The sequence below is a fragment of the Periplaneta americana genome, chromosome 4, assembly GCF_040183065.1.
Source record: "Periplaneta americana isolate PAMFEO1 chromosome 4, P.americana_PAMFEO1_priV1, whole genome shotgun sequence".
Classification (NCBI taxonomy): domain Eukaryota; kingdom Metazoa; phylum Arthropoda; class Insecta; order Blattodea; family Blattidae; genus Periplaneta; species Periplaneta americana.
Window position 1 is genome coordinate 163,539,610 of NC_091120.1, and position 25,543 is coordinate 163,565,152.

Consider the following 25,543-nt stretch of genomic DNA (forward strand, 5'->3'; position numbering starts at 1 on the left):
TTTTTGCACAATCATGCTCTTTTTGCATGCCTTGTAACTTGAAGATACAACACGTTCAGTGGTTACTATGGAAACGCAGAAAATAACAGTGCACTAAGTAAATTACTTACAATACAGCTGTGTTGTAAGTAAATTCTCTATAAACTTCAGATAAAGTCACTTGTAAATTAAAAGATAACAAAAATTCTGAAAGAACAAGCTGTTAACTTTATTTATTAACATTAAAGTTGAACGTGAAGTTTGAACAATTATTAAATGATATCGGATAAAGAGTGTCATTCAATTTTGTATATGGCAATAGCTTTTTATTTATTTGAACAATACTTACACACAAAAGACAGTCGTATCCAACAAATAAAACAAAAGAATATAAAGACACGGTCACCTAGAAAATTACACATGGAATGCATTGCCATGAATAGACGTCTCATTGAGCATCTCCTATGAACAAGTGTTCATATCGTAGAAAGTATGTGTTGTAGAACCCATGTTTGTTAGACATTTTTTCTGTTTTGATGCATACTGTCACAACCTAAAATATTGGATACTTTTTTAACACTCTGTATGAAGATTTTGAGCGTTAATATACACATGATGCAAGGGGCATACGTGCAGATATTTTTACAGATAATCGGGGATAATTTATTAAACCACATTATGTCAAAAAAATTCTCAAGTTTCGAAGTTACTTTTTAAACATGAAGAATACAAAATTGTAAGTTCGTTAGTAATATGTCAAGGACGAAGAAACCTGTATCTCGGAGTCTTTGGTGCACAGCAACGAAGATTGGTATATTTAAAATCAGATTTGAAATTGGCGATAGAACTTCCTTGCCACGTTTGCAGGTTTTCTTATTGTTTAAGTACCGGTACATCACAAGAATTTCAGATACTTTAGCATTAGTGCATCCTTCCATTACGTCAAATATTGGCATTGGCGAGCGGGCTTCTGCAAGATTTATGTTTAGGCTGGAGTGCATGTACTCTAAAGACCTTCATATAGTCTAAACTGGCACACAGTATCAAAATATTTACACTTGCACCCCTTGCTTTGTGTATAAAGGGAATGGAGGATTTAGCTTCGTAAATGCGTTAGACACCACCATGCAACCATTATTTCTTCAACATTGGTGCCGTTAACATCGTGTATCTCCTTAGAGATTTTGCCTTTCTGCGGCCTTTTGCCTTTGTTTACTGATAACTAGGGGGCGGATGTCGATGACATAAAACTCTACTTAAAATGATCATTAAAAAGACCTTAAACTAATGGAAAAATGGCGTATAATTAAAAGAAAATGCCATTTAAATATTATTCAAAGTACTCGCACCACAACTTCTTAAAAATTAGTCACCCTGTTTCAATGACTGCCCTGCAAATCTCGGAGAGGGTAACTTCTTGGATTTTGGCTAAGATAAAGGAAAAGGGCATGCAAAAGAAATGAAGGTTTTAAGGGAAAACCTATAGATTTTAATGAGGGTTTAAATTGTGTTTCAATCAATGGTGACAGTGCCTTCATTCTCCGTCGCCTCCTCCTTCCGTTCTTCATTTTTGTTACCAGATCTTCCAGATGGGAGAGTGTGAATGACAAAACAAATTGTGGGCGCAGCGTGCATTCTTACAAACTTTGTATTAAAAATACTGTCCCTTTGCTTCCATGGGGACACAACGTCCTGTCCAGAACACGGTGAAAGATTCTCCCCTTCCAAACAAACAAATTCTAAAGACACCCTCGTACCGACAAAATAACAGTAGCGGTCAAAGCCCTCACTTAAACTAAGCTGTTGTCAAGCATTTTATATTACTTCCGTTGTGTGAGGTGAAGCTTTCAGTGGAATGAGGGATGGACTTTAGAGTTTGTTCCAAACTATAAAACTCAAACTTCGCTGTTATTCACATATTCAATAGGTAATTATTACTCACCTATTTGGTTAGAAAATGTTTTAACAGACCTATCGGTAAAGAATAAAGTAAAATGCATTCCAAATGATCTAAAAGTTCTTCAAAGTATTAAAAATGACCAAAAATGCCGGGAAAATATAAAAGTGACCTATTAGTTCAAAAACATTGAAAAATGCAAAAAATGCAATATAACTAATTTTTTCCATTGATATTAATATAGAAAAGATTTCTGTATTAATAGGCATCGTCCTAATGTGAAAAATAAGGACGATGACTTTTCATCAACATTCGTCCCCTACTGATAGAAAAACAAGAATTAAATTATCAAAGTTAACTAATTGAAGAGGTGGATTCCAAAGTGTCCTGAGTCCTTTTTTTAGATTTTAACTTGCTTTATTCACTTTTTAATTTATCCTTTTTAAGCCTATATATAACTGTGTAAGTTTATTCAACAGACTCTTCTAAGTTTTGACTTAGTGGCTGCATAATATGTTTTTCAAACTGATCTGAGGAAGTCAATAAATTTATCAGTTTTTGTCATTTCTCCCATAGCTTATCATTTGGACTTACGCCAGTTTGGAATCCACCTCTTCAATTTCCTTTCAACTTTAGTGATATATGTGACAAACAAGCGCAGTAAGGGTTTATCGAGGATTTCCCGTTTGTCCAATATAGACATCGACATCATGCAGAGACAAATCTTATTGCGAACCATGTAAAAATGGTGGGGTGACGTCGGGTAAAACGGGAGTAACCCAACATATAATTATTTCAAATTCGTCTACTATAAATTCCACTGAGATTTGAACTTCGGTCTTCCGATTGGAAAGCCGACTTAATAACGTCTCGACTACGAACGCCATACTTTGTTGATTATAAGTTTGTTAGAGAAGTTAACGAGCAATAAGTATAGAGCATCAAAATCTTCTCTAATGTAATATGCAATAATTTCTTGCACACCCGGTATATATTCGCGTCGGCTATGAATCATGTTGATATCTAGAACCCGCCTCCCCCATTTGTTACTATTATTTGGCAGTGTTTCAAACTGGACGCACTTGTTATGGAAATATGTTTCTGCGCTCTACCGGAACAATAAATCCAAGAGCTTCCGGTTGCCGTTGAGTCTTGAACGGAATAATTACACGGACGTTATGACATTTTTGCACCAATGTGAACCGAGATAAGAAGAAAGAAATCTTCCAGAAAACTTTGTTCCTCTGATTTCCCAGAATTGCTGATACGAGCATAGAGGACTCACTGTCACGGAGACGCGAGACCGTGGGTGGATGGGTGGGTGGTTGGTGTGGGTGTGGGGATGCGAGTTCAGCTCGGACGTAAGTTCTCAAATATGGCGTCATTTTTATCCTACATCTCGTTGATCAAATATCTATTCACAAGGAAACCAAACGGAGACATAAAAATAATAAAAATAATACATTAATCATTGTTGTTCATTTCAAATGTATTTATTTATTTATTTATTTATTTATTTATTTATTTATTTATTTTCACACAATAATTTCCGTTCTTCTTTATTTCTGTTGAGGAAATGTTACAATAATATGGAATACCATTTTGTCCTTTCGTTTAGGAATCTAGGATGTTTTACATATTGAACGCAAAGTATCGTCCTGTTTATTGCTGAATGATATATGGACTTAGAAGCTCTTAAGACGTTATAAAATGTTCGAAGAAAATAATGTCCTCAAAATTTAACATAGCTCCTTCATTAAAATTGAGGTACAAATATGGAATACTATTAACAAGTTACAAGATTAACAAAATTGCAAAGTCAAAATGGCCTCTACTAAGAAAAGCACAGAACAAGCATTCAGCATCTTCATTAGAAAATGTTTTCCCAACCGTAATACTGAATCCAGATGAATCGTCTCTCGCGTCTTTTCTCTAACTTATTTTAAGGCTTCTTGCATTGCCTTTTCATTCCACTGTTTTCTAAGTTAGTTAGAAAGTGATGTTCTCACCCTCCTTCAGTGCTAACACTAGCAACGAAACAGGGTATAAAGATAGAATACTAAAAATACTAGTGTTTCATGTATTTTGTGACACACTGGTGTTATAAGTCATAACTCATAACCTCAAAACATATCATAATTTAAAAACGAAATCAATTAAACACAACCTGCTATAAACGTAACTTATTTCTTTTTAGGAATATAATATATCATTAATATTTCTAACATTGAGGAATAATGCATATTCAAAAAAATAACTTGCCGCCAAAATTTTCACTTTTCTCAAAACACAATAATGATAAACGTTTCAACAGTTCAGCTTCTAACTGCAGACTAACACATTCCCGCGAAAGAGAGTATCAGTGCGTAGTAATTTGGAAGGCTTCCGCTAGAATACAACATGTCTCAGGTCGTATATCACACTATTTCATATTTATATCACTTCCTCTACTTACTAATCTTTAACTTGTAATAATTTTTATTATTTGCTTATTTTATAATGTTGAATTTTTATTGGTTGCCTTACGACAATGCACCAGCACACAAAGCACAGTAAAGAGATTTGTACAGGGACGTCATTTTATTTTTACTTCAATTTTTATTCTACCTGAGTTTTTGAATGTACTTCACTCCCACCCCTTCTACTAATGAAGTTCCAACTGTCCTCCTCACAGAACCAAGGCCGTATATAGTAAACAGCACTGAGTGAGTATAGTACGTTCCAGAAATATGTTCGCGTTTTCCAGTGACGAAAGAATTTTCAATATTAAATCATATTTTCGCACAGGTACTGTCCGTTTGCCTACGTCGCATCCCGATTTCCCCCACCTGCTTCTGTTCGCCCCACTGTAAAAGCTGGGCTGTCTTAGCTCTTTTCTGAAAACATTCTGTTAGGAATTGGACGTTTACGTAATATTATACAACTGTTTAATATAACTTAAATAAAAGGGCCTCGTTAAGTAATTAACTGTCACGTGATTCCCCCCCCCCTTTCTGCGATCCTGCGGACGGACAGTAGATAGCATGTCTGAGTAATTTTATCTGTGCGGGTCGGGCAGAAGTGAAGATTGAATTTACAGTACGTAAGGTACTCTTTTATAGAGAAGGTACAGAATTATTTCAACATGAGTTACTAGTACGAAGGACGAAACTGGCAATTGGAATTAGATGCAATAGTCTATAGTGCGATAATATGCACAAAAGAACTGAAGCCTGTATCGAAATGAACGGCCATTTTCAAAAATGTGTTTAAATATTCATATTATGATTATTTTTCAATTTAACTTCTTTCTCTATATTGTACGCTAATGTGCTGTAGACAGTATAATATACACTGCATAATGAATACGATCGCATGGATAACTCGGTTCGTGAGTAAAAACGCTTATTCTTAATACAATACTGTATTAAGATTAAACAAAAACGTAATGAAAATGATCGAACTCAAAATCGCGATATTTCCTAGTTTACGTAAATGGATGAACTACTTTTCTTCTCTCCTATACCTAGTAAAGTGATTTATTTGTTTTACGCCAGTATCATCGAACTGCAGTCGTGGAAGGGGGTAGCAAACTGTGTTTCCGGTTCTCTAAAGGTATAGCCAGGTTAATATTAAAAATGTTAATAAAAATAAAATGATGTCCCTGTAGTTGATAAACGCATTCCAGTGCTTGAACATCCTCCGTATTCACTAGATTTAGAGAAACATTTTTAGCTTCAGAACACTAACCAATTAAAAAAATGATACTTCTGAATAGTTTATTCTCTATTTATAACATTCTTTTTGCCCCTAGAAGTAAAGAAAAAAGGTATTTTACTTACAACTTCAAATTAGTGTAGCTCTGAAAATATTGAGATTAGGACACATGTTTATATGACTTTTTTGCTCAGAATGTCTTCGGAAATAAGCTCCGTCAGTGGCGGTAAATCCTCGTGAATCACCCTGTATACATATTCATCACTGGACTTTAACATTTACAACAATCTTTCTTCCATTGTCTGTGCCAGCATTTCTAATGATTGTTTCTTTCTGAATGTTTGGAAATATAATGTTCACACTGAATTGGCTGTCACAAACCTTTCACTTACCAAAATATTCTTTTTTTTTTTTCCTATGTGTAAACCTACATTGTAGAGAAAATTAATTTAAATTTAATTTAATTATTTAGATCTAGAAGAAAATAGTTACTAGATAATAATAATATTATAGGGCCTACAAGTGATGTTAATTTTCTAAAGGAGAGACTTTTTGCGTTCCGCCTCCACTCGAAGCGGGGCTCGGGATTTTTATATGAAAATCTGACATCTGGCAATCCTGCCTACAGCATTGCTACGAACAATAGAAAATGAATTCAGAGGTGTATAAATAGGAAAGCGGAGTAAATTGAAGGGGATTCTAGCAATGAAACAAATTTTGACATAGAATACGTCTTTCCCCATACCGAGTATGGGCTCCCGTTCAGGGATCCATGGTGAAACAAAAAATTCAGAATTTCAAATGCTTATTGCAATAACATTATGTGCCACAGCCGAAAGCTAATCTTATTAGTAGTTGGACCATAAATCAATGTAATTTGTGCAATCATATCAAATAATGCAACCGCTCCTCGTTACGTGTATGAGGACGTCGAAGATGTGTACAAAATTAACCTGCGGCGCATTCTTTCTCAGTAATATCTCGGCATCGGGAGCAGCTACAGACCTGTGCGACCACTCGTTTGCTTTGTAACCATTAGTTCTGCAATATTAAACTGCTAATCAGAGACCGGAACTTTGGCAGAATGCCTTTTTAAATGTGTTAAATCTATCTTCATTTTGAAAGTAAATCTGTACGAATTATACCTTTGTGATTGAAACATCACAGTTTTTTGTTGCCCTTTTCTGCCTTTTTTTAATTGCTAATTGCTAATTTACAAAATAGATGCTTTTTTTGCCTTTATTTGATATTTATCTATTATTTATTAATTTATTATTAAAATTGCCTACAGGTATATTTTAATTTATTTCTATAACCGCTACAATGAAAGTGACTTCACCGAATGTATATTATTGTCTTTCAATCAGTTCATATTCTCTTTGCAACAATGAGTGCTGCCGTGCAAAAATGTATAACAGTAAGCGTTTTAATTATCGCTTGTGTTTATTTGACAAGGCAACAATGAGTTATTTTTAACGGTTGTTTTTCTTTCAGTTTTCATTGCGACGTTGTTGTAGCTAGCAGCGAGATGCCGACATTCAGTGTTCCCTTACGCAGTAAATTGCAAAGTTACGTTAATACTTTTGGACCCGACGTATTTTGTACTGACGGTAAAGCACTTACATGGAAAATATGTGAGCAGTCAGTGAACTACGAAAAGAAATATTTCATATCGCAACATATCAGTACAACCAAACACAAAAATGCACTTTTCAAGGCTACTAGGAAGATGATTTCTTTGCTTCCAACAGGAATTGCAACATCGAGTCGAAAATCTCAATTTGCATTCGACTTATGTAAAGCTTTTCTTGCTGCCGAAATCCCTTTGTGGAAAGTGCAAGATTGTGGGTCTAGTGCAAAGTTTTTGTAATTGCCTTTTATTGCATAGCTTAGCTATTTATAATGCCTTTTTGCCTGCTTATTTTAATGATTCATAATGCCTAAACTTCCGGTCTGTGCTGATATTATACACTTATACGTTACTCTCTGAATGAACCATAGTAAAAACATTCGTTGCTGTCTAGGATTAATTTCAGAATGTCGCTGTATATCATAGATGGGCACCGTGCCTCACTTGAGAATTAGTGCCTCACTGACCTTCACAGAGCTTATCGCTCTGAGTAACATCATCTTCACAGTCCTCGTTCCTCCCTCACGTAGCTCCTAGACGTGGGCAGGTTCTTACGCGTTAGAAAACGTTTATTTCATGAGAAATGTGAGGAAGAGTTTTTTGCTGTTTAGAAGGGGGGAACATACGATGTATGTTATGCTCGAAAATCCTATTAGGCATTAATAAATTTAATATACAACGACATTACTCCTTATGTCATAAAGAACATGACGAATTAGAAGGTAAGACAAATTAAATGCTATTTTTTCGTACTATTCCGAAGAAAATTTATGATCTTAACATTTGCATAATATACTAAATACGACATTATACCTTAAACACGCTGCATTAAAAGGTACGAAGAATTAAATATTGTTTGTACGTATTATTTCCAAAATAAATTTATAAAAAAATATCAAATGTGCGTAGAAAACGAAATATGATTTTTTGAAATTATTTTAGGTCGAGAACGTGCAAATCTATTAAGTAATCTTGATAAATGCCAGAATATTCAAGAAAATAAACGCAGACAACGTGATGGAATATTATTGGCTAGTTACGCAATTTCTCGCCTGCGATTTAAATCAATTCAATGATGGAGAAATAGTAAAGAGGTTTATGATTAAAGCTGCCGAATTAATTTGCCAAACTGAATAAAAGTTTTCGAGAGTCTCACGTTAACCAAGCTCTTTCCTAATAATTCGCCACTGACCGCCTTAGCGATTACGATAAAGTGACGCAGGTCACAGCAGTTTATATTTCCCATCCTACTCTGCAGTCTCCTCTCCTAGTAAACAAACTATTTCAAATCGAGTGCCTCACGTAACCGAAAATTGTGCCCATGTATACTGTATATGAAGAGGAAATTATATTACAGGCCATTTATTAATGACTTCTCTTATCATTGACCCACACTCTCTATTTGTAAACCGAAACAAAAATAAAACGTTCAAACCAACACAACTGTAGTTTCATTCCCGAAACTGGGTGTCACATTTGCTAGCCCCTCGATGACCTTGAGGTTGGATCTTCAGCAGATACCGTTCGTGATGATGCATCATGGGAAGAACTACACTGGAAATTCCCGGTTCTACGGCTTCTGCGTGGACTTGTTGGACCGTGTGGCCCAATATGTTGGCTTCGATTACATCTTGGACCTCGCCCCGGACCGGAAGTACGGCGCGCAAGATCCGATCACCGGGGAGTGGAACGGCATGGTTCTTCAGCTCATGAAGCACGTACGAATTTGGCTTTCAAGCTAGTAGACCTATGTGCACAGTTGAACCCTGTAGAAATGTAGAACCACGTGAGAGATTTCTTCAGCTTACTAGCACCAAATTGCACAACGATTTAGTAGTTTAGTTGCTCTTCGGTATTGTCCTTAATTTCTTCCTTTGCTACTCAACATTTAGAACGTTCCTGTAACATGTTATAACATCAGTATCTTGGTTTTTTCATTCGTTTTTCATTATTCTTAATCAAGAAGAATCTTGGGTCTTTCCACCTTCATTCATCCACTGTCGGCTTAATATTTGGTCGCCAGGTTGCTCCGAGATTACAATGAATTGCTTTCGCCATTTCTTCTTGGGTCATCCAACACTTCGATAACCTTTTTAGTTAGTATAAACTTTTTTTTTAATATTGGAGTAACATGATCTGTCTTTTCTAATCATGTTCTAGCAAAGATTAGTAGTTTTCTGTTAATGTAGTCACAGTTTGTTCTGTGTTATAGAACATTTATGTCTCTAGTTCTTCTTGAAACGTTCGATATTCCTTGGGTTTTCATTAACATTGGTTTATAACTTTTCGATTTCTTTATTATTATTCAACATTGGAAAGATTTTAGAAGAAATATTTACCAAGTTTCATTCTTGCTCATCAAGTTATCTCCATTTTATAGTCACACGGCTTTTGTAACAATTTTCAACTTGATCGATTTCTTTTTTCTTTATTGAAATTTGTTGACATAATCTTGTCGCTTTTTCTCTCATATACTGTATTTTATATGAATAAAAGGTTGTGAAACGAATTAATCTGAATTTGTTTTGTTTTTTTTTTTTTTATGAAGAAAGTCACTTTGACATGCGATTATTTTGGATTAAGGGGACACTCAACTATATTTTGGAATTTTTTTTCCTATTTGACCAATCTTTTTTCAAATTTGGAGAAAAAGTTTAATATACACATGGAAAGTAACATTCAAAATCTCAGCTCATTAGATCAAATACTTTTCAAAATAAAAAATATTTCAATTTTTAATCAATCATTAATTGAAATATCACTTTTTATTATCATTTTTTATTTTTTGGCTTTGTGCATTTGATTGTGACTTCTCAATGAATAGGGGAAGAATTCTGCTTATTGATTTAGTTCTGCCACGTAAATTAGTGTATAAATTTAATTTTTCATTTCTATGACACTTTTTCTCCAATTTTTAAGTTGAATGTTCCCTTAAGAGCACGTTTTCGAAACGAATTATGCTCGTAATCCAAAGTGTTACTGTACTTTGTAATCCTCCTCTGCATAGCTGTTTTGCACTGCAGAGCTGGCAGTAGTATTTCGTGAGCAAGAGTCGCTCGCCGCTGCTCCACAGACTGTTCAGTTGCCCGGCTCTAGTGTATGTGAATTCTTTTTCTTACATTGAATTCCCAAATGCGCTGGTAATGTTTGTACAGGGTGTCCATAAAGTCTGGAATCATAAGACATAATACACATACAGACATATTAACATTAAAGAATGTGTTCCACATGCCTGCAACCATTTTCAACACACGTCCTCATACGTTTTGCATAGTTTCTTTGAAATGTCTTCAACATACGTGGGTTAAGAGCAGCACATGCAGCAATAATTCTTTGACGGAGATGTTCCACATCCCGAATTTTTTCTGCATTCACCTCAGCTTTCACAATCCTCCAAATGGAAAAATCCATAGGGTTTAGGTCTGGTGACCTTGGTGCCCATTCCACAGGGCCCCTTCTCCCAATTCAGTGCCCGGGAAACATTTCATCCAGCCAGTGCCGAACGAAACCTGCATAATGAAGTAGGGATGCATCTTGCATAAACCATTCTGGATAGCCGATACCATGAAGTTCTGGTACGATTTCATCGCCCAACATCCTGAGATTAATATTCTCCAGTGACTGTTGAGTCAAAGAAGAATGGACCAACAATCTTATCGTCCCATAAACCACACAATACCATCTGCCTTTTACTGTCGATGTACCAGTTTGGGTTTGCTTGTGACCAATACCTCAAATTTTGTTTGTTCACCTCCCCACATATATAAAAATTTGCCTCGTCTAACAACATCACTGTTTCCAGAAAATATAGATTTACTCTTATTCGGAGCAGGAACCATTCACACATCTCAACCCCTCGGTCAGGATCGTCGTCCGTTAGATGATGCATGATCTGCAACTTGTAAGGATGGAATTTGGAACCTTTTAAAATTGTATGCATCGTGCTCCGGTGAACACCGATTTCCAAGTTCGTGCGCCGGATTGATTTCTTTGGACTAGCGTGAAACTTTGCAAGTACCGCAGTCCTGGTATCTTCATCTACCGATGGTCTGCCGGAACGCCGTTTATAGTTTATCGGTCCTGTTTCACGAAATTTCTTCACTAATTTTGAAACTGCACTTTCCGTTACTGACTTCTCTGGATGTCTCCTGTTAAACTCGGCCTGCACGTCCCTCTGTGACCACCCCTCTCGTCCACAAAGAAGAATGATCTCCACTCGGTGCTCTTTCGACAGTGACATTATGAATCTATGAAAAAAAAAAAAAAAAAAAACACAGAAAAAAATAGTAATATACGTTACAGGAGCGGTATGTTGACGTTTTCATGGTCGAGGAAAAGATTGAAAAAGCGAAACTTAGTTGAGCTTTTTTAATTTCCGAGAACATGAAAACAAACATACCGCTCGTGTATCGTACATTATTTTGTGCGAAGATCGTTTATTACATACCTGAAAGACGAATTTCTAATTAGTTGCAATGAAATCTCCATCTTGGTTTCTGTTTAATGACTGCAACTTCGGAAAACCAAAATATCTTTCTTCAACATTGTTGCTATAAAATGTTTTCTGTGTTTACTATACTCCAGCAGGCCGTGATATACGTCTGTCTTTTTCCCCCCAGTCTATAAATGCGAACTTAAAACAAACGGTAAGGTTATGTAATGATTTATTTTTCATTTTAATATTTTAACAATATTATTTATATAACATATTGCAGTAATAACATCCGCATCTGGAATCTTGTTGATTTTTTCACGGCTTCCTTAATGTTACTTGTATCAGGAATGCAATAAGTTTCGTGGAGTAGTAGACTTTACTTAATTTTTGCAAATATTTAAAAACAATAATTAACATTGCAATTTAGGTGAAATTGCAGTGGTAAGTTTCCAATTTATAATTATTACTATGTTAAACGTCTCTAAAAATAATATGTTAAAAGCCTAAAGCAGTAAAATGAATGTCGCGCTTAAGCGGTAAGAAGAGGGAAATTGTTATGTGTGTTGCGTTGGGAATACTGAATGTGGTATTTCACACTTACCGCGTATTGGTTTTATGCGGAAAACAAGCAAATACGCACGATCTCGCACAAAAGTCTTTCTCCTATGGTTCCAGACTTTATGGACACCCTGTACATTTACATCTGGGATATCCTGTATATATCACCGAATGATGTCAGTGAATAACACGCTTTGTCATTAAGTGAAGTAGAATAACAGGTAAAAACATCAATTACTAAAAATAAGCGAAATGATTATTGTGCTCTTTTCATTAAATTGTATAGCATAACAGTTAAGAACGCTGAGCGCCGCACACAATGTTACAAAGCTGTCGCCATGTAGACGGAAATGAATATTTACAATTACTGTCTGTCAATTTGTGTGTTGGCGGTTTTTAGAGCGCGCTCAATTTAACGTTAAATCAATGTTGCTCGCTTTGAGAACGGTCTTTCCAGTTTGTTTATTTTTAATTACGCATTGTTATTCCTTACTCTTTGACATGGATATGTACCACAATGCCGGTTATGTTGACTCTAGTGTTAATGACGCACTGTTAAAACCTCACTACCCAACTAACGAAATTAATTAGGCAGGCAAGATGCAAACAAACCGTGCAGTACTGCTACGCTTCAATCTAATGTATACTTTTTTGTTTTTTAATATCCTAATTTTGTGCTCTAGCGGGATTTGTGAATATTTTTTGTAGCCTATGACATACAAAAATAATTTGATTTGTCATAGTCTTAAACTGACAATAACTTCTTTGTTCATTAATGAAAAGGGATAGTAGATGTCCTTCCTGCATTATTAATCACCAATTAACCTAGAATGTGTATGGGACTCCTTTCACGAAAGCGAAGATGAAACGCGAAACAAATGAGATGGGATATGCAAGATATGAGATGAGATATGCATGATATGACATGAGATTCACGAGAAATGAAATGAGAGATATGATTTCAGAAAGTTTAATGCTCCTTTTTAATTTTAAATGCACCAAACCTCTTTGGTTTCATAATGTCTCTTGCCTACTTGGTAAGAAATTAGACCTGAAAGTAGTCCAAATTGCGAAGTACAATTTTACATGTCTGTTTCTATACTAACTCAGTTTATGAAATGTATAGACTAGTTATAATGTTATTCCTATAGTAGTCTTAACTTTGACGACAATTTTATATTTTAGTTTATAATCTGACTCAACCTACGAAGTGTAACATTACAATGCTACTTCTATAGTAATCAAAACTGTGCAGTACACATTTACATTTCAGTTTCTATGTTAATTTAGTTTTTGAAGTGTAAAGATATAATGCCATTCCTATAGTAGTTTAAATTTTGAAGTACAATTTTACATTTTTGGTTTCCATGAAGCGTAATATTACAGCTCTATTCCTGTAGTAATCCAAACTGATCAGTGAAATTTTACATTTCACTTTATATAGGCTTACTAAATCAGCTTATGAAGTGTAAATTTACAAGCTATACTAGAGTCCAAATTGCGAAGTACATTTTATATTTCAGTTCCTGTACTAACTTAAGTTATGGAGTGTATAAACTAGCTACAATTATATTCCTATAGTAGTCTGAAATGTGAAATACAATTTTAGATTTTAATGTTTACTCTCATTCAACCTACGAACTGTAAAATGATAATGGTACTTCTATAGTAATACAAACTGAGCAGTACAATTTTACATGTCAGTAACTATACTAATTCAGCCTATGAAGTTGAAAGTGGTAATGCTGTTTCTACAGTAGTTCAAACTTTGAAGTGCAATTTTAAATTTTAGTTTTAGTCTATTAAGTGTAAAGTCATAATACTACTCCTATGGTAGTCCAAACTGTGAAAAACAATTTTCACATTTTAGTTTTCTATATAAACTCAGCCTATGAAATGTAAAGTTCAATGCTACTCCAATAGTAGTCGAAATCTGAAGTAGAATACGATGCGATTTTTACAGAAACGAAACCTAGAAACTATGAAGTTATACAGAATGATTTATATAGAACTAACACATTTCTTTCTTTCCTTCCTTCCTTCCTTTCTTTCTTTCTTTCTTTCTTTCTTTCTTTCTTTCTTTCTTTCTTTCAAAACGAATGATGCTAGCCACAATTTGTTACACCTCAAATGTAGAATATCTTTGGGAGATTACTAACCTCTATAGCAAATGTTGAAAATGTACCCGATCTGGTCTCCTACGACAAACGTCTTAAAGACTTACAGGGTGACCGCTACAGTCGTGGCCGAACATCCACAACAACCGATGTTTGTCTTTCTCACTCATCAGAGTTCCAATTGTTTTCAATTTGTTTACCAGTCCCAGTATTGTGTTTCTTTGGGGGGGGATTACGAACACCAAATTCTCTCTGGTATTCCCTTTGAGTTTCTGTAATTGAATTCGTAATCCATTATTGCTTCACAAGAGCCGTTGATTTAATGTGTACTGCATTTTCAGTGACTAAAACAAAATGTCGAAAGCAGCTCCCAACAATAAGGAATAAAGAATAAACATCTACGCATCTCGCGACAGGGAATCAAAACTCCTGCTTAATTTGACGTTAAAAACTGGTCATTAAGTGAATTTCCAGCTGAATAAATAAAGAATTTTCAATATTTTCTATAGAGGTTAGTAATCTCCCTAAAGATACTCTACATTTGATGTATAACAAATTGTTCGTTTTGAAATGAAGAAAGAAATGTGTTAGTTCTGTATAAGTCATTCTAGGTTGCACCTGTGGTATTCCAAACTGTGAGTTACAAAGTTCATTACATCTTCTATAGCAACTCAACCCCTAAAGTATAACGTTATAGTACTATTCCGCAGTGGCGTAGCATGAAATTTTGAGCAGGGGAAGCTAATTCAAGTTGTCTTTCATGCAATATGAGAAAACGTATTACAAAAATACAGTCTTAAAATAAATAGTAGTCAATGTCAAGTCAGCAGTCGAAGATTGATTGGAACCTCGTAAGTAACACCAATAAGGCATGACCTCAAATAGTACGTAGTAAAATATGATTTCACGGTTTACACATCAAATAGACACGTATAGTATAACACTAGCCTACTCCCTGTCATACTAAGAGAAATCACAATAGTAACGGTCAATAGATACAGTATTAGTATCATTACGTAAGTATGCGTCTGTCTTTTGGTTGTGTCCTTCATTGACAGCAAGGGAGTCGGTCATTTGTTTTTTAGATCACACTTTTGTTTTTTTTATTATTATTTTATTGGGTTATTTTACGACGCTGTATCAACATCTAGGTTATTTAGCGTCTGAATGATATGAAGGTGATAATGCCGGTGAAATGAGTCCGGGGTCCAGCACCGAAAGTTACCCAGCATTTACTCGATTTGGGTTGAGGGAAAACCCCGGAAAAAACCTCAACCAGGTAACTTGCCCCGACCGGGATTTGAACCCGGGCCACCTGGTTTCGCAGCCAGACGCGCTGACCGTTACTCCACAGGTGTGGACCACTTTTGTTCGTAAGTCAGTCTTGATAATAGAATTGTCCTAAAAAATTCAAGTAAATTGGTGTCAGGAACTGTTATTTCATCCATTATTTATTATATCAGCCACAATGCACACTAACACTTCAACTGAACACAACTGACTTATTTTCAATGTCAAAGCTAGCTTCCTGCGAGCCTTGAATTCTGCGGGGTGGGTTACACAGAAGAATGAGTGTAAGAAACCAGTCTTCTTGGAAGCTGGTGTGTGCAGGCTTCATGCTTACTGCTGCATCACAAATCATCCTGAGCTGCCGCATCACAATATTTAACGCGTAAATATAAATTATATTAAAATTAATAAATAATTTTGTCCACAGACTGCAGGTTTATTATGAAATTATTATTAACTGGGGAAGCTGAGCTTTTTAGCTTGCATTGACGCTACGTCACTGCTATTCCCTTAGTAATCCCAATTTCGAAGTACAAAGTTACAGCGCAACTCCTATAGCAACTCAATCTTTGAAGCCTAAAGTTCTAATGCAGTTTCTATAGTTGCAATCCATGAAGTATGTGTAAAGTTGTAGTATGCATTGTATAGTTTCCCTTAGCACTGTAGCTAGTGGTGCCCCCTGTAGGAGACCCCGTACGTGATGCTCCGCGCTCAAAGCAACCTGACAGGCAACTCCAGGTACGAGGGCTTCTGCATCGACCTGCTGCGCGAGATTGCGACCATGGTGGGCTTCGAGTACCGGATCGAGCTGGTGCCAGACGGTAAATACGGAGTTTACGACCTGGAAACTGGCGAATGGAATGGAATCGTGCGTCAACTCATGGACAAGGTAGGACTGCACAAACTTTCTCTTATCTGTTTCTCAAGTTTGAATGAGACAAATTGTACAGGTAAGTGGTTTTATATAAATGTAATGTGAATTGTGTCTTTATGTAATAGATGGCTAAACCACATATCTCAATTTTAATGGGATATTCCCAATGTTAAGTCTTTTACTTCTCAGAGCCGTAACTTATGGAGGCAGAGGACAATTGCTTCCCCTGAGTTTAAAATTTAAAAAATTAATAATTGAATAGTATTTCTAAAGAAAAAATATCAGAACTGTACTTTTAATATTAAGATATTCCACTTTTATAACTCTTAAAAAATAAGAGACGAACTAGTTAATGACTGCTCAAAAGGAACCAAGACGATATCCAATCAAAGTCCGCTGTAGAAACTATCAGAGGATGACCCTGACAGACGTGTTGAGTTCTGCATGACCAGTGTTGCAGTTTTCGGCCGACGGTCCCAGTTGCTTTAAGGGTATATGTACGTGAACGACCACAAATATTCTCAGAAAATGCAGGCTCTAAATTTCTAAAATTTTATAAGGAAATGAACTCACAATTGGACAAAAATTACAAGGATCCACAACAAGACTTATTAGAACTTAAATATCTTATAAAAGTATTTAAAAAAAGGTTACTAGTAATATTTTTTAGAATTCACTTTTTACTTTAAATTAAATTTTCCAAAATTTGAAAATTTTCACACATATTATTTCATAACTCTACAACCATTACAGATAGAATTCTGAAATGTTGTACACTGATTTAACATGCACTTATGCAAAAGGTAGACTACAATAATGCCAATTTCTTTGAAAATAGAACAATTACGTCACAAAACTTTATGTAAATTTTAATATATTTTATATAGGACAAATAAAAAATTAATTGTATTAAAATAAATAACTCTACATGTCTGAGAGTAGTCTATTTTTTCAGAGATAAGTGTTTATTACACGCAGGAAAAATATTAAAGATGTCAGACAGACCATAACAATGTTACGGTTACCAAATAATGTAACTGCAGAATTTATTTTTCATACTTTGATAAAACTGGTTTGAAAAATATTATTAGTAATATTTTTGTACTTTTATCATATATTTAAGTTCTAATATGTCTTGTTGTGATACCTTGTAATTTTTTTCCAATTGTGAGTTCATTTTCTATAAAATTTTAGGAATTTAGAGCCTGAATTTTCTGATAATATTTGTGGTCGTTCACGTACATATACCCTTAACTAAATATGGATCAGAATTGCGTTAGTGATATTTGACATTGTGAACACAGAAGCTTGCAAAATCCAAGCTTTTCGTTTGCGGTGACGTCAGCGAAACAAAAAACTGTCCGAATGCGCAAAAAAGGAACGCTATTGGAGAACACTGGAAGAAACAAATAAAATAATTAATATACTGTAATTTATATTGGGAATAATTTAAAATTATGACATTCCATTACATAAACACTTTTAAAATAGATCTAAACAATAGACTTTTAATAATTTACAGTAATTCCTTTAAAATTTTGTTTCTTTTGTTATTTTAAAATTAGACAATTCTTTCAACAACAGGAAAGCAAATTATACTTAAACATTAGTTCGTAACCAATGTAGCCTACAACTCTACAATAGTAGCCTACAATCACATCAGTTGTATTGAGATTCGAATGTGAAGGTGTATAACCTCGGACTTAACCTCAGCAGATATTGTGAATTTGAATATATGTAGTTCCATTACATCATGACATGATCATCACATTGTGATGTTGAATACAGTTTTCAATCAATATAAAAATCTCTCCTCAGAGACAACAGAAGATTCATTTCCGAGCACTTCAAAGAAGCCTTCGTAATCTCTTGTTTTGGTAGCGGAAGATAAAAATTGTGTTATTTGAATTTCATATTTAATGAATGAAAAGTAAAACATTACATACTACTTTATATAATTAAATGGAAACTTTCATTTTGGGGTAATTTTTAAGGGTTCTATATTCGAAAACAAACTAAATATGAGTTTTTATTTTCGTAATGCATTGTTCTGATAACGGAATAAAACATTGTGTGTTATTTGAATTTTGTTTTAAAATAATGATGAACGAAAGAAAAATAAAACATATTATTGTAATACCACAGTCTAGTATATATAGTCACGAAGCTCAATACGTAGTAAATATGCATCCATAGATAGTTGCTAACCACTAGGATCGCTAATATCGCCTCATTACAGACAATGCGAAATAGTACCTGCACAGTCTACTGCGTGTTCAGTTCAAAGTGTGTCATGGCTCGCTGTATGCTGTCATGTGGCTAGCCGATGAGCCTAGAGGATTCAATCTTCCTACACTTCCGCAGAGGCGTATTACCTGTGTGCCAGAGAAGTTACCTGGCAAGTACGGCATTCATTCTGAAGAGTATTTACCGATACGTACGGTATTGCCGGTAGTGGCAGGAATGTGAACTGTTTGGAAACACGAACTGAGGTGAGTTTTTTTCTTTCTGTCGGGAAATGAGGAGAAGGTGAAGACGATTACTTACGTACAGTATTTGACATTAACTTCGACGGTCAACATGGACACGGAGCATTTGATTTGTGTTGTAGAATGTTGCCGATGATAACAAATACTCTTCGTACGACTTAACCACGCAAAACACAGTTCGGAAGAGGTTATGGTAGCACACAGACCGTACAGACCTCCTGTTGCTACGACGTTCAAGTTATAACGTACACGTTTTCAAGTTCAGATTGAACGCCTTGAATAATAGGCAACTTCTCTGACATAAAAGCTGAAATTCGCTTCAAATCGCAGACTCGTAACAGTGACGTCATGACACACTTTGAAATGAACACCCAATATTGTTCCTAGCACCCTCACAACTCAAGCTTCGTGACTGTATTACTAGACTGTGGTACTACTCTAATTAAGTGAAAATTTTTATATATATTTTTTTTTGTATTTTTAAGTCTTTATTTAATTACGCATTGCGATAAAAAATATCTAAATAAGGTGGGTGCTCCTGTTATGGCCATGTTTCTGGTATGTTCACCCCCCCCCCTATTGTGAGTTAGTTAACCAAACAATCCGCTGAATTGCAGCAGCATCCAGTGAAAGGGCATCCTGGTATGTCACTTGATCGTTTTCCATCCACTTGATCCAGGTTGAGCAATATGGCGTCAGTTGCCTGTTTTGCGGTTTTCATGTGACCTCTTCTTATTTTTCTCTGGTAAGTCTCCTTTGTTTTATGGATGTTTTTCAAAGACTTGTTTCATGAAAACCATCGTACTCCATTCAGTTTTTAATGTTCTGTTGATTGGTGTTGTCGTTGATGGCGTATCTTTTAGAAGTTGTTCATAATCAAACGATTTTCGTGAAAGCTTACCTGCTCCTGATATGGACATATCAAATGCACCATGGCCATATCAATTTCATTTCACTTTTATTTTTTCACCTGACAAATTTACATGCCTTATAGCTGGGATTACGCAAAAATTTTGTATTTTAAGAAAAACAATTTAATTTTTTACGGAAAAACCTGTTTTGACTACACTTTGAATTATAAAAAAGATTATTAAGTATCATTTTGATTCATTTTACACCAAAATTATTTAATTTTAACACAACTGCGCTATCAAACTGAAAACAATCACGATTTGTAGAACATGGAACAAGGGTGGCCATATCATGTGCACATGTTCCTGATATGGCCACTAGGTAGACTTTTGGAATTTGAGACTTTTTGGACAATTAAAGCTATTTTTATGGGGAAAGAAAATTGTTTTAAGAAAGTCCATTAGGCTGAGAACGAGGAAGAAAAATGTGGTTTACATTTTTTTTTCAAAATGGCGGCTAGAAAAATTCTCAAATCTTAGCATGGCCATATCAGGGACACCTACCTTACGATATATTTAAATATTTTATACGTTTTTTACTTAGTACATAGCAAATTCGTTCCTTAGTCATGACCATGAATTTTGTGATAACACAATTGTTCCATATTAGTAATTTAGTATCGCCTGTTCTTACAATTCCATCATCATCACCATCATCATAATCATCAATTAGTTTATGAATAGTCTCTGTATTTGAAGAGGACATAGGATTAATAAATTGGAAGTAAAAGCCATGCACATGTCTGTTTATTACGAATGTATAACTCGAGTTTGGCTAGCGCAGGAAGGTAAGCTATGAGTATCATCAGTATTCCGCTTGTTAATTAACTTGTTCCACATGCACAGCGTAAGCAAGGCGCTGGCCTGCAGTTCTGTGTGTAACAAATAGGGCTCACTCAGTTTCTCGGCTTCCGTTGCTTCCTGCGTTTGAAGATGTTTGATTGCATGCCGTCATAAAAATGTATGTAAGGCATCCTAATTGGAATTAAATTAGGGACGATCAATAGGAGACAAGTTGGAGTTTCTAGTTTGAAAAATTTCTGTCAATTGGCTTTGCAGGAAATTCTCTGCTGAGCCTGCGACAGTAAGAGAAATATGTGCAAAAATTTTTTTCTGACTTGTTAGGGAGCGAAGATTTTTCTTATGCTTTAGACGTCTTCCTCTTCTTAAGCTCCTTCTCACCCCCTCTAGGACATTCAGTCTCATTTCGAGATGAATGAAGTTTTATTAGGGACTTCTAGAAATGTGAAAGAGGCATTTAGCAGAGGAGGGAAACGCACCTTCTGTACGTCTGAAGTAACAGGGTTGGACTATAATAATAATAATAATAATAATAATAATAATAATAATAATGGTTTATTTTAATGCCATTCGGCCTTCTCTTCCAATTAACCAGTATGATAGAAAATTACTACAATGCTATGAATATAACATAATTAATACAATACAATAGAGTTCAAAGCAATACAATACTACAATACAAGACAATATAATACGTAATTAATATAGGGGAAAGTCGGGCAGTATCGGACATCGGGTAATATCGGACAGTGAGTTTCTTTCATCTACCACACGATGATCGTACCTGATTGACATGGTTACGTTTCTGTGATGTCGCATAGAGAAACGTAACCATGTCATTCAGGTACTACCATATGGTGGTAGATGAAAGAAACGCACTGTCCGATACTACCCGATGTCCGATACTACCAGACTCTCCCCTAATACAATGACAATTCTTTTCATCTTCACAACACCAATAAAATAATTATGTAATAATAATAATAATAATAATAATAATAATAATAATAGTAATAGTAATGATAGTCATACCTAAATTAAATTAAATTATTAGACTCGATCACAATTATAACTTCAATTTGACTGCGCCCGTAAGAAATCGTTTAGCCTTTTCTTGAAAGTGGTTATTGTCTGGCAGCCCCTAATCTTCTGAGGTAGAGAATTCCATTCACGGGGGACTGAGACAGTAAAAGAGGATGAATAGCGCGATGTTCTATGGGCAGGAATTGCTAGGATTTGGCTCTCCTGTGACTTGGTGTTTAGATTGTGATTGGAGGATAAATAGTTAAACCGGGAACGAAGATAATTTGAAGTAGAAGTGTGGAGAACTCGAAACAAAAGAGAGAGCGAATGAAGTGTTCTACGGTTACTAGGATAAAGATTTGAACGAGGGTGTAATGTGGTCAAATTTGTGAGCATTGCTGATGAATCTGACACACATATTGTGCACACGCTGCAGCTTGTTCGAAAGGTCAGTTGTCACGTCTGTAAATATTACGTCGCAATAGTCAAACAGTGGTATAATTCCCACCATTGCAAATTATCAAATGCAAATTGCTGTATTATCGACTTAAAGTAATTTTTTGTCCAATCAGAATGCATGCATAATTATTTGAAATAATTTGCCATAGTCCCAAAAAGCGTAGGTACATTATTATGCACATATACAGAGAGTAAACGATATAAACTCTCAAAATTATAAGGCAGTATATATCGGTTTACAGAACAAAGTATCTAGTGAAATTCAATTGTCTTATTTTATTCTTAATTTGTAAAATACCATGTTTTAAGACTGATACTAGTATAATTATTTGTTTACATTTCGATTGAACGTAAATGTTATTGCCAATGACCTTGTGCCCAACATAGACCAATACACCAGAGTAAAAAACGACTGCTTCAGCGTACAGTAATGGCAAAAAAACCGGACCGACCCTTGTAGCTGATACAAAAGAATCCTGTGTTGTGTATTGTGTCAAACTGTGGTAATTTCAATATGGATAGTGAAGCCAGAGGTATGTACTGCTATTTAATATAAAAATACACAGTTATCTTTGCCTAATAGAGGTAGAAATGTAATATTGATGACAGATGAAAATAAAACTCTCAAAGTTTTTTCGTCTGTAAGTTTGAGGCACGGAAGGAAACAAAAGACGGTAAGAATCGAACAAATGCAATAAATGTCATTGTTACAATTAATTATACACGCTGGATGTGTTTTGTGACTAGCGAAATTTCAATCTGTGACTCTGAAATCATCTACAAGAGTCGGTCCGTTTTTTTTTTTTGCCACTGCTGTACATTCAGCTCACATTACTGAAAATTCGGAGGTATAGTCGCGATGCTCGGTTAGCGCGTCTAGCCGCGAAACCAGGTGGCCCGGGTTCGATTTCCGGTCGGGGCAAGTTACCTGGTTGAGGTTTTTTCCGGGGTTTTCCCTCAACCCAATATGAGCAAATGCTGGGTAACTTTCGGTGTTGGATCCCGGACTCATTTCACCGGTATTATCACCTTCATCTCATTCAGACGCTAAATAACCTAAGATGTTGATAAAGCGTCGTAAAATAACCTACTATAATAAAATAGTCGCGATGCTGTTATTCCCGACGTGACTCCTCCTCTTTCCTTCTAGGTAGGTAGTATCGTTCGCCATTTTTGTTCTTTCGTTGCCGAGCTACATACGAGGAATCTATTTGCCACACCGTTAAACATTATCATCTCGTAGCTCCTATGATAATAAATCAAACGCACTGTAATTTAGCAAATAATTGAGCGGCAAATAACGTCTTCGTATGCTTTCAGCGAACGCCAACGAAAGAGCCAAAATGGCGGGCCATTATATTAAGTATTTATCGAAAAACGTCTTCATCAGCGAATCACAAGACGCACACGTTTAAATGTAGCCGACCTGCAACGCGATTGGCTGCCAGAAATTAGAGCGACGGGACTATAGCATAGCGGACAACGGTTTTAAATAATGTCACAAAGAAGTGCGTGAAACAGAAACGAAGGTGGATTTCGAACAGCGGAGATCCTGCAGTATAAATATGAGTACTACAACAAATATCCGGCGGCATCGTTAGCGAAGTGTCACAGTCTGGAATCTCACGTGCTGCGGCCCCCTGGGAGCTAATGAACATTTGAACACGATTTAATGAACGGAAATTAAATTTGGAACCCCTCTTCATCCCCGAGGATGGAGGGAGAGAAAGAGACCGTAAATGAATATGTACGATGGAGCATGCGGTGATTCAATATACGTGACCCTGAGATCAGTTGCCATCACGTGCCAAGTTTGGCTCTTTGGCCGATTGGCTAAATCCCTGGTATCACTTCAAATCGCGACTAGCAGTGTGGACTTTGCTCATTCTCAAATCGATCCCATAAGATTTATACTCGGGCCTATACCACAGTCTACTATATACAGTCACGAAGCTTGAGTTTTGAGGGTGCTAGAAACAATAGACTGTGACGGTTCTATTTTGCATTGCCTGTAATGAGGCGATATTAGCGATCCTAGTGGTGAGCAACTATCTTATGTTTGCATATTTACTACGTATTGAGCTTCGCGACTGTATATACTAGACTGTGACTATACCTAGCAGTGAATCCGAACTTGTTTGTTGCCTTCTCATTATCGATAACGAACTGTTACGACCATAAACAAATACTTACATAGAAAAACCTCCAACTCGATCTATATTTTCGAGTGACTATTGAAATTTATAAGAGAATGTTAAAGCCACTGGCAACAAAATTCGAAATTACATCTCAAGTCAAACAGTCCGATCGGTATTTCAGGTATCAATTACACAAATATTATTATTATTATTATTATTATTATTATTATTATTATTATTATTATTATTATTATACAAACCTGATCCATTCGTGTGGTTTTAGGCGCAATAGGTCAACTATTGATCAGATATTTTGTATTCGACAGATAATGGAGAAAAAATGGGGCAGTATAAGGGTACAATGCACCAGTTATTCATAGATTTCAAAAAGGCGTATGACTCGGTTAAGAGAGAAGTTTTATATAATATTCTTATTGAATTTCGTATTCCAAGAAACTAGTTTGATTAATTAAAATGCATCTCAGTGGAACTTACAGCAGAGTCCGTATAGGTCAGTTTCTGTCAGTGTGGGCTAAAGCAAGGAGCTGCACTATCACCTTTACTTTTTAACTTTGCTCTAGAGTATGCCAATAGGAAAGTTCAGGATAACAGACAGGGTTTGGAATTGAACGGGTTACACCAGCTTCTTGTCTAAGCGAATGACGTGAATATGTTAAGAGAAAATTCACAAACGATTAGGGAAAACACGGGAATTTTACTTGAAGCAAGTAAAGCGATAGGTTTTGAAGTAAATCCCGAAAAGACAAAGTATATGATTATGTCTCATGACGAGAATACTGTACGAAATGGAAACATAAAAATTGGAGATTTGTCCTTCGAAGAGATTGAAAAATTCAGATATCTTGGAGCAACAGCAACAAATATAAATGATACTTGGGAGGAAATTAAACACAGAATAAATATGGGAAATGCCTGTTATTATTCGGTTGAGAAACTTTTATCATCCAGTCTGCTGTCGAAAAATCTGAAAGTTAGAATTTATAAAACAGTTGTATTACCGGTTGTTCTGAATGGTTGTGAAACTTGGACTCTCACTTTGAGAGAGGAACATAGGTTAAGGGTGTTTGAGAATAAGATGCTTAGGAAAATATTTGGGGCTAAGAGGGATGAAGTTACAGGAGAATGGAGAAAGTTACACAATGCAGAACTGCACGCATTGCATTATCCATATGACATAATTAGGAACATTAAATCCAGATGTTTCAGATGGGCAGGGCATGTAGCA

The 25,543-nt window shown here is 35.6% G+C and overlaps 1 protein-coding gene across 2 annotated transcripts in view; it reads left to right on the plus strand.

Moving 5' to 3' along the window:
* Positions 1 to 25,543, plus strand: part of LOC138698379 (glutamate receptor ionotropic, kainate 2-like) — a 1,224,444-nt gene that overhangs the window by 1,114,857 nt on the left and 84,044 nt on the right. For both annotated transcript variants that reach the window (XM_069824251.1, XM_069824250.1), the window contains exon 10: positions 16,288 to 16,491. In XM_069824251.1, the coding sequence (XP_069680352.1) occupies positions 16,288 to 16,491 (204 nt within the window). The remainder of the gene's footprint in view (positions 1 to 16,287; positions 16,492 to 25,543) is intronic.